The sequence below is a fragment of the Bidens hawaiensis genome, unplaced genomic scaffold (assembly GCF_021521415.1).
Source record: "Bidens hawaiensis isolate Kalapana, Puna unplaced genomic scaffold, B.hawaiensis_p1.1 tig00023395_1, whole genome shotgun sequence".
Classification (NCBI taxonomy): domain Eukaryota; kingdom Viridiplantae; phylum Streptophyta; class Magnoliopsida; order Asterales; family Asteraceae; genus Bidens; species Bidens hawaiensis.
In genome coordinates this window covers 289,821-300,065 of record NW_027493665.1, presented here as the reverse complement: position 1 = coordinate 300,065, position 10,245 = coordinate 289,821, and the positions used below count along the sequence as shown (strand labels likewise).

The following is a 10,245-nucleotide window of genomic DNA, read 5'->3' as shown; positions in this document are numbered from 1 at the left end:
ACTAAAACAAAAAACATAATAAAACACGGTTGTTGGTAAAACCCGAGCGTTGACGATCCCAGGAGTTACAGGGCTTGTCGACACGTTTAGAAATCAAATTTTAAAACAAAACAAAAAAAGTAGTTAATTGGGTGCCGCCAAGTGGACCAATGAGGTCACTTGCGGCACCAAACTCCCAATTTATTATATATAATAATATGAGCATCTTGTTCTTGATGGTCGTCAAGAATCATGAGCTGCTTTAACTTTAAAGTATTCCTTAAAATTTTTGAAATTTCTCTAATTTGGGTTAACTTTAAAGTTCAATTTTAAACTTTAGTTGCTCGTTTTATATATGATTTCTTGTTAACTTTAAGTTTAGACATTTTAAGGTTAGAAGTCTAGACATTTTTTATTAATATATTTTTTACTTTTAGAAATTTAAAATTAAAAAAAATCTACGAACCAAGCCGCTCGAATTCAAACCAAACCAAGTTAAAGCATAAAAATATCGCTCATTTTTTAAAATTCAACACACTCAGTTTAGCTCGCTTTCAAACCAAACCAAATATAAACAAGGTTACGTTCAATTCGACTCGGTTCATGAGGATATAGCCATATAATGGAGCATGTGATTTAATAACTCTAAAAAAACAAAGTTAAACTTTAATCGGACGCCGAATTCAAATACCCTCGAGCGCCTATTTCAAACTAGAGCTGTCATCGAACAGCAGTTGCAGTTGCAGTCGCAGGTATAGACAGTATAGTCACTTGTCACTCGCACCTCTCGATTAACGCACAAATCACAAACTTTGTTCCATACCACCATCAATGTCTTACTGGATCTGAACAATTATTATACCAACAATGGGAGTGTTAAAAGAATCCTGGTGTTTCTGTAACGGCATATGCAAGTCGGAAAGAACCAAATCCGCTATATTTTCCGGCAAAGCTCCGTCCATGGCTCGAATTAACACCGGCACCGGGTTTCTTATTCACCGGAACCTTCTTCTTACTACTCACGCTGTTATTCCTTCTCTAGCCGCAGCTGAAGCCGCCGAGATTCGGCTTCAAAACGGTGCCCAAGTTTCACTTTTTCCTCAAAGGTACCCACATAAGTTCCGATTATTATTATTATTATTATTTAATTGATGTGTTTGTGATTGATTATGTGATTTTGATTGAATTGGGTACTAGTAATATTAGGTCTAAATGTTTAATTTAAGTTTCATAAACCCTAAATGTTCAGTTTCGTTTGAATTTTGACTTAATAGAGCACTTGGGGCTAGCCAGGCGGTTGGATACCGACTAGCGATTAACCGGGATTAACAATATTGGAATTTTATATTGAATATTTTTTTCAAAATACTTGGAAGATTTAAACCAATTTCACCATTTTGACCGAAACTTGACCTGCTATGACCGATTTTGACCGAAGCGTGACCTGCTTTGACCTACTTTGACCAATTTTCAAAGTGCTCAAGCTGGGCTCATGAGTTGTTTTTTCAAGCTCGGGCTTGGCTCGTTTATTATTTATAAATTAATTTATATGCTTTCTTAATTATTTTTATATACTTTGATAAAAACCTTAAACGAGCCAAAGTGCGACTCGAGCTCGGTTGTGCAGTGTGAAATTAATACATAGAGTCCAAAAGAGATTAAATTTAAAAATACACAAGGTTCGTTAAAGCTCGATGAGCCTAAACGAGCTTCCTATACAAGGCTCGAGCTCAGACTCGATAACTAAACAAGCTTTATTTTTTATAAGTTCACAATTCAAAAAAAAACAATTCAAAAAAAAAACTACACAAGCTTTATTGGATGCTCGAGCTCGAAAAAGTTTGGCTCGTTTTGAGACTTTTATCTATCCGAGCTCGAGTAGCCCGCGAGCAGCTTGGCTTGTTTGCACAACTAGATTTTAGGTGCTGACTAGGTTAAATCGAATTAGTAGCCCTCCGAATTCTGATTAATCCTGATAAATTGACGCCTAATTGCGATTTTTACAACACTGATTATATACTTATATATTATGTACTCATCAACAGGTTCTTCATCACTAGCTCGATCCTTGACCTAACCATAGTATGGTTAGATGCCAGTGACCCAGACTCAACCACCTCGAGCCAACAATCTCACTATCTGAAACCATGTTCGAAACCGAATCTAGACCTCGGTCGTATGGTCTACTTGTTAGGCTACACCGCAAACCACGAGCAAACCATTGGTGAAGGCAAGGTGGTTATAGCCACAGACAACCTTATAAAAGTCAGCCCAGATGGTCAAATCTGGACCCCTGGTTCCGCCGGTTTCGACATACACGGTAACCTTTCGTTCATGGTCTGTGACCCCATGAAGCTTGCCACGTCAGACACCGCAAAATCGTCATCAACTTCGTCTTCTACATCATCTGTTGAGAAGAATAATGGGACTCAGTTTGGTATACCGATTTATATAATATATGATTGGTTGAATCAGCATTGGGAAGGAAGTTTGGATGATTTTGTGACTAAACCGAAGCTTCCGATTATTAGGTTGATCGCATCGGGCCAAAAGGGTGAGTACTCGTGTTCTTCGTTTACCAAAAAACGGGTTTTTAAAGATAACGTGGAACAACCCGGGTCTAGTTCTTCTCAAGATGAAACCCTGCCCGTTAACGTTACGACTCACGCACAGGGGATCCCGACTCCCGAGATTTACGAGTCGCCAAAATTGACCTCCAACCCGTTAGCCGAAAAAGCCCAAACTCGAATCTTGACTAACTTTCCACCTAGTGAAGTGAAATCATACTCAAGGTCAAAGTCAAAGTCAAACATGATAGCTGAAGCTGAGATTGAGTCAACGGGCTCGGTAAACGGGGCCCACAGCGAGGTTCAGTCATGTGCGTCCCCGAATGAGTTAGCCCAGGGGCAAAATGGGTATTCCAGTGACGGACAGACGACAATGTACTCTGCAGAAACAGCTGAGAGCCGTAATTACCCGAGCCCAAAAGAAGGCCGGTTTAATAACCAGCAGGTCGGGAGGAGTCAAAGCTGTGTAAATTACAACCGATGGGGGTCGGGTCCAGGTTCGGTTCAGAGGAACCCGATTGCACGACGAGGTACATATGGTTATTCACAAGCTACAACGTCACAAAGGAGTAATGACTATTATAGCCCTACCGTGTCGTCAATCATGAAAAAACAGAATAACTCGGAACGGTTGCCTAATGTGCAAAGACCGAATGCTAACCGTTCATCTCCGAAATGGGCGTTTTAGCGTCGATTTTTTTTATGTAAAATGTATCATTTTATATGTTTGTGTTTCATTTTTGAGCATAATGGAAATCTTTATAAAAAGTTTTGACAGTTGACATGAAAGAGTCCAATGCGGTCCCGGTTCGTCAAATATTATTCGGTTTTGCCATAAACAAGACTTTCTTGTTGAGCAAAGACACACAAATGAATAGTTAAACATAATACAAACAATCATTATGTATACTAGAATGATTCTAAGTATGCGTTGGTGACGCGTGGATGGCAGGACGTACCGCCACTCGGACTTGTGTTAAACCATCCATGCTCCTCCAACAACTTCTCAACCAGATTCCCGACAACATAAGACACGCCCGACACTGATACCGCAATGATAATGTAGTATACGACTGTCTTAAAGTAGTAAAAAACCGTGCACTTGTTGATGTAAGCTTTGATTATTGCCAATAACGCGATGCATATAAGAGATACGGCTGAAACCACCACGAGTGCAAAGTCCTTATCTTTGGTCTCGTGATATGAGTACCTGTATGTAATTGGCGGGACCATCCCGAACACGAGGAAAGATAGTATTGCGATGAGCGCATGTAGTGGGAAATTGTTTACTTGTCCGAGTAGCTCTTTGTACTTTTTAGTTGTTGCTCTGTTTATTTCTTGGTCCGAGCGGTTCTTGTAACAGTCGTCTCTAAGGTACCAAAGCTGAAGATATGCTTTTTATTAAACATATTATATTTTAAGCTTGTAAGATGTTTAAACTTTAAACACTCGGGTTTTACTTACATTGTGACCGATGATGAAGACTCCACCGATTAGACATCCGAGTGCCAAACATACGATATTCACTATACAAATTGAATTTTTTTTTTCTTGTTATTTATGTATTTTATAATGCAAATCATAATCACTTAAACAAGAACTGATCAAAACTTACAAGTAGTAGCATTAGAAGCAGAAGCAGATACTACAACACTTAAGCTTGCAATCACCTCCATTAAACCGCCATAAACAATACTCTTTAAGATCTCTGTAACAATGCCCTGGTAACCGAGACATGATCTTCCTCTAGATCGTGCAACAGGTATGGGCTCTGCATTATAAATAAGCGTGCTTACATGAAAAACAACATATACGCAAACTTTAAGCTCTTTATATCATTCGGTTTCTAATTGTTACCCGTTTTATTTTCAACGATGATTGTCGTATTATCATATTCTCTAGCGTTGGAAGATTCAGGTATATCCGACGAAAGTATATGGTAAGTTCCTGAAAAATTAAAATATTTACATTAAAACAAAGCTAAAAGCATAATAAAAAAAATTGTTTTTAGATATTGAACACTTCACCTTGATTAATAGAAGTAGTCTCGGTGACATATTTAGGAGGTTGAACTTGATGTGAACTAATTATGGACTGTCGATTCACGTACAATGGTTCTAGCAGCTCAGGATCTTTTAATTTCAGATCATTCCCTTTGACATATTCAGTATCCTCAACTTGATTGAAACTTATTATAGATTGTCGGTTAACATATTCAGGAGCTTGAACTTGTTCTGAACTTATTATGGACCCACGATTCACATACAACGCTGAATCTTGTTGCAAAGGATCTTCTTGTTTCAAATCTTTTTGTTCGTTCCCGACAACCCAAAACATACTAAAACAAGATTCTGTTTATTTTCAAGCAAAGTTTTAGATAGAATTAATGAAACTGATACCTTAAATTAATATTTAGTAATATTATATTCCCATTTTCATGAGCTGCAAGTTTATGTTTTTGTTCACCATCAGATGATCTTTTTCGGAAAATATTGAATGGGACAAAAGTAAAACAACCGTCGTCTGCTTAAGAAAGACTTTGATCAGTTGGTGCTAATTGCAAAATATATGTAACAAACAATATTGTTTTACCTGAGCAAGTGAACAAACTTGAGCATGAAAAGCATCTAACAAAATCTTTTCGTTCGGGCTCTGGCTCAGTGGGACAATGTAAGAACACTTTTCGACGAAGAATAACTTTCGTAATTTCGGACTTGCAGTTCGGACAATGCATAGAATGAGTTGCAAGCTTTGGTTTCACCTTTTCAAATTCTAACTCGAATGTTTCCTCTTCAACAATTTGTCCAATGTTGTTAGAACTTTCTCCGGTTTTGTGTAAGGTTTCATCTTCTCTATTCGTGGCGATTGATTCCAACGCAAGCCACCATTGCTCCGACTCCTCATCAGCCATAACTCTTCTTGACCAATGATGCTTTTTTCCAAAGTCTATGTTTGACATCAAGTTAATAATAATAATAAATTAGTTGTCATAGTTTTACATGATTTGTTTATGTTTCTCTAGCATATAAGCCAAGATCAATTATTTTACAATAAGCTTAGTCCCATAATAATGTATATTTAGCATTATTAATTTTTAAACATGACATTGTTGCTTTAAACTTTTAATCATTTATATTGAATTATGTAATAATATAAGTTTTATAAAGGTTTAATGATTGTGTATTTTATGTGCACACATTTGATCATTTGAGTTACCTGATGTAAAAGAAGTCACGTATATAGTTTTCTAAAATAATTATTGTACAGCTATGTGAACATTTTACTTCAATTCTTTTTGGAATATTAATGTAGAGTAAATAAATAACGACGTGACAATACGTGGGTACCATGCTTACTTTAAATTATACATATATTTATTTGGTCAAACTATTTTATATTTAACAATCCTCTAAAATGTATAGTTGGTTTTCGGTCTGTTCTGGGCTGAAACCAATAGAAAACGAAAGCCCGATTAAGTAACTTTCATATTGCTTCAGCCCGGACCAGACCAAAACCAGACTACGACGTCTATCAACAGTTTCGTACTTTCGTTGGTCAAAAAAATACAATTGGAATTCATTGCATCCAAGCATGATTGGCCCGATTGTTTTGTTCCACATTAACGAAATTCTTGGTTCAATACCATGATTATTTGAACATGAATATGAACTTGTTTTTCTGTTTATTATAGTCTTTCTATGCTATCTTCTCATGCTAGTTACCAATCTTACTACATAAACCATTATGCGTTTTTTAGTGAAATGTTACTGAGTGCCCCATATCTACGTGGCAATGAGATGTTTTTCACCTCTTAGTTAAACCACTACACATAACCTTACTGAAGCTCAATAAAACTAGTGTGTATCTCATGGTTGTGTGAATATCGGCATAAGCTTCACATTCGAAGCAACTAAAGAAAGTGACATCAAATGGTATATAGGAAGTCAAATGGAGATCCAAGTTGATAAAACGGCCCAATCAGTGACGAATGCATGAACTTCGGATAGGGTGTGAGAATATGAATCGGAAAAAAACCAAATGATAATAAAACAATATTATACCGTTATATAAAACTCAAAAACATAATTTATTAAATATAATAGAAAAAATGCATCTTAAAGTTGCCTTTTAGCCAAAAAAAATGTTTAAGCAAAACAAACAACTTAACCTAAACTAAAAGATCAAAAGTAATTTCAACTTAAAACAATTAACTTAAAGAAGCTTACAAGGCAATAGAATAAGTTTTGAGCAAATTTGGTACTACCGGTAGAGGTGCATAAAAAACCCGAACCCGAAATAAAAACCCGACACCAGTTTTTTTAATACCCGGGTTTTTAAAACCTTGTACCCTACCTACCCATATGATAGGTATAGGGTATTGCATTTCGGTACTAAAACCCGAACCCGAATCGGACCCGATTTGTAACGGGTAATACCCGAAAACCCGAACCAGTTCCATACTCGGAACCGGGTTTTTTCAATACCCGAAACCAGGTAATTCATATACCCGATGTATACCCGAAAAATACCACTAAAAAGTGCAAGTTTTTAAAAAATACAATTTATACCCGAAAAAACTTGAAAATAGGGTTTTTTCAATACCCAAAAATAGTATATTCAAATACTAGGTTCTATACACGACCCGAACCCGATGCATAGGATATGGTTTTTAGAGACAATACCCGGACCCAACCCGGGTTTTACCGATACCCGATTTTCCAATACCCGGTCATACCCAAACCCGAGTATTTAAAAAACCCGATTTGTGCACATATAACTACCGTTACCGATACCGAAATAATCATGTTTTAGAACTACACGTCCAAATAGGGATGAGCAAATTTGGTACTACCGGTACCAGTTTGGTATTGGATTCCCGAATCGGTACAAAAAGTTTTGAGTTTCGGTATCGTTATTGGTATTTCCCAATTTTTTTTACCTTTAATACCGGTACTAAACCGCAGGTACCAAAAATTTGCAATTTTCGGGTCCGGGACCGGTCGGTACCGATCTCATCCCTACGTCCTAATCCGAACCCAAACCACACCCGACCCCGCTTGCTAGCTAAGTATATCATTCAGCATAGGGGGACAATAATCATAAAATCCAACAAAATATTTAATAAAGAAAAAAAAATCTGCACAGATTCAGACACAATGGTTCACACAAAAGAAGACCAAGCAACCTAAGGTGACCAAATACAACACAACTGTGGTCCAGATAACCATCCAATCAGTTCACTTCCTACCCTGCTGCTGCTGCTGCATATAATCCTCCCACCGACGAAACCAAAAAAAAAAAAAGACCGAAAACTAATATCCTTACGACCCACCATCGTCGCCTATTGATCAGCCATATACCTGTTTTCAGTACTCGTTACTCGTTAGTCCAAACATTATGTTATCGACAAAACATTAGTATAATAAATATTTAAAATATTAGTTATACGACGCACCTTGAACTCACTTGGTGGTAGGGAGGTAAACCCTAATCAGATTTTTAATGGTAAGTTTCTGCCTGCACGACGGGCACTTGTGCTGAGCCTTGATTGCAGCTGTGATACACACCTTACAGAAAATATGACCACACTTGGTGGTCATTTCCTCAACTAGCGGGCCCATGCAAACCGGACAGCTAAAAGTCGGCTCTGGTGGTGGCGGCGGTGGTGGGGGTGGCGGCGGTGGTGCAACCCTCTGCTATTACAAAATGGAAAACGAGTCAAAAACTGCCCAAAGTGTTAATTTAGACATAAATTTTTAAATAATTTTATTTAATAGATTAAAGTACCATAGAGCAGCTACTTCCTTCGAGACTCACGTAAAGTTCACAGTCAATGCTTGGTGCATTTGGATGACGTCTTCTGCGCTTGTTAACCGCGTTACGACCAAGCCTACTAGCATCTTCTGTCATATTCATCACATTAGTTAATAATAATAATAACAATAATAATGATAATGATAATAATAACAATAATAACAACAATAATATTAATAATAATAATAAGCAAATTCTTACCAGCATTGACGTCGATCACTAATCTCCTCTTTTTAGCCTGGAAACAAAGTAATGAAAGTACAGATTAACAATATTAACTCAAACAATACAAGTAAATAAAACAAACGTATAAAACTTACTTCTTCAAATGCAGTAGGTGATGCGATAACAACATCATCATCCAGTTCTTCAACATCGATCGGTGCAGGGTGCGTGGATCCAGCAGGTTGATGAACTTGGCTACCAAGAGCCACTTGAACATTAGCTTGAACGCCAAGATCCGCTAAAAGAGAGAGCCCGGGCCCACCTTGTTGATACATGTTTTCAACCAGAGGAGCATTAAGATCCGGCATATCTTTCCTTCGCCTAGAGGTTCTTTCATACCTCACAACCTGTCCCTCAGTACTCATTGTTTCAAGTTCTTAGCAAGAAAACCTAATAACATGTAAGACAATAGTTCAGATAGATAAAATAAAAACATAACTTCAATAATTTTATGTTTGAAATAAATGCACATCTTTCTTCGCGGTCATAACCGCCATCTATTGATCATGTGAATTTGCAAAATATGTCAAAAATATTATTTTATTGAATGGTTATATACTATTTATTTTGGTTATATTATTTCTTTACATAACATGATTATTTCCATTAAGATAAAGCCATTAGGTTGGGATATCATTGTGAGGATATACCACCGCTAACAAGATAAGTATATTACTGAACCGCTACTGATTGTCATGACACGTATCGACATCCTGATCTGTCATGACAACTGGCTTTATGGACCGACAAGGACAACGATATATCATTGTTACATAATCTTAAGCATTCGCGACATAATCAATGTAGTCTGATTAAGTAAGGACATTTAATGACTACAACAATAATGATCTTCATAATCATACATGAAAACCTAAATCTTGGTGATAAAAAGCCGATCTTTAGATTTACATACTATATTGAGCAACAAGCAGCACAAACACATTAATCACTCATCGTTAAATAACTATCATACACTTCTAGTCTTCTACTATGCTTCATTAAAAACACCAAAAAGTAGGCATAAATCAACGGTTTAAACATCGAAATCAAAATTGAACTACACAGTATCGGTCTACAACACATAAGGTGATAAGGATAAAGATTTCTAACATAAACCTGAAAAACAAAAACTTTACGGTCACAAATGTAAACCTAATGATACACATTCCGAAGAAATAACTCATCAAAACACAAGAAACAAATTAAAACAAAACATAAACATAAACTAATTGATCAAATTTGACGATCGCGGACTTGAGTTTAAAAAAAATACATACTTCATAACTTTACTATAAAAAAGTAAGCATAATAATATCACAAATCACCGTTTTAAAAATCCAAATCAAAATTGAACATAAACCTAGAAAACAAAAACTTTACGATCACGAACGTAAACCTAACGATACACATTCCAAAGCAAATAACTCATCAAAACACAATAAACAGATTAAAACAAAACATAAACATCAACTAATTGATCACATTGATGATCGCAAGTAAGCATAAAATCATAAATCACCAGTTTAAACATCCAAATCAAAATTGAACATAAACCTGGAAAACAAAAACTTTACAATCACGAACCTAAACCTAACGATACACATTCAGAAGCAAATAACTCATCAAAACACCGTAAACAGATTAAAACAAAACACAAACA

General features: G+C 36.4%; 2 protein-coding genes across 3 annotated transcripts; one reads left to right on the top strand and one right to left on the bottom strand.

The window, feature by feature from the left end:
* Window positions 1-845: 845 nt before the first annotated feature.
* On the top strand, window positions 846-3,234 carry LOC143567370 (uncharacterized). Its single transcript, XM_077053810.1, has 2 exons — window positions 846-1,085; window positions 2,025-3,234. Exons 1-2 carry the CDS (start codon window positions 847-849, stop codon window positions 3,232-3,234), a joined length of 1,449 nt encoding a protein of 482 aa, XP_076909925.1. The 5' UTR covers window position 846.
* Window positions 3,235-7,613: 4,379 nt separating this feature from the next.
* LOC143567380 (uncharacterized) lies at window positions 7,614-8,970 on the bottom strand. Of its 2 annotated transcripts, none has more exons than XM_077053818.1 (5): window positions 8,681-8,970; window positions 8,562-8,598; window positions 8,334-8,449; window positions 8,002-8,242; window positions 7,614-7,906 (listed from the first exon to the last, which is right to left on the bottom strand). In XM_077053818.1, the coding sequence occupies exons 1-4, from the start codon at window positions 8,948-8,950 to the stop codon at window positions 8,009-8,011; spliced, it is 657 nt and encodes a 218-aa protein (XP_076909933.1). In that variant the 5' UTR covers window positions 8,951-8,970; the 3' UTR covers window positions 7,614-7,906; window positions 8,002-8,008. The 2 variants fall into 2 exon arrangements, with proteins under 2 accessions (XP_076909933.1, XP_076909934.1); XM_077053819.1 differs by having other exon boundaries at window positions 7,616-7,906; window positions 8,002-8,239.
* Between the last annotated feature and the right edge of the window lie 1,275 nt (window positions 8,971-10,245).

Bases quoted from the DNA above. Each gene is read 5' to 3' on its own strand.
- LOC143567370 (XM_077053810.1), top strand. From the start codon at position 847: ATGGGAGTGTTAAAAGAATCCTGGTGTTTCTGTAACGGCATATGCAAG. The intron at 1,086-2,024 runs GTACCCACATAA...ACTCATCAACAG, and splicing joins GTTTCACTTTTTCCTCAAAG to GTTCTTCATCACTAGCTCGA.
- LOC143567380 (XM_077053818.1), bottom strand. From the start codon at position 8,950: ATGAGTACTGAGGGACAGGTTGTGAGGTATGAAAGAACCTCTAGGCGA. The intron at 8,450-8,561 runs GTAAGAATTTGC...TGAATATGACAG, and splicing joins AGTGATCGACGTCAATGCTG to AAGATGCTAGTAGGCTTGGT. The intron at 8,243-8,333 runs GTACTTTAATCT...ATTTTGTAATAG, and splicing joins AAGGAAGTAGCTGCTCTATG to CAGAGGGTTGCACCACCGCC.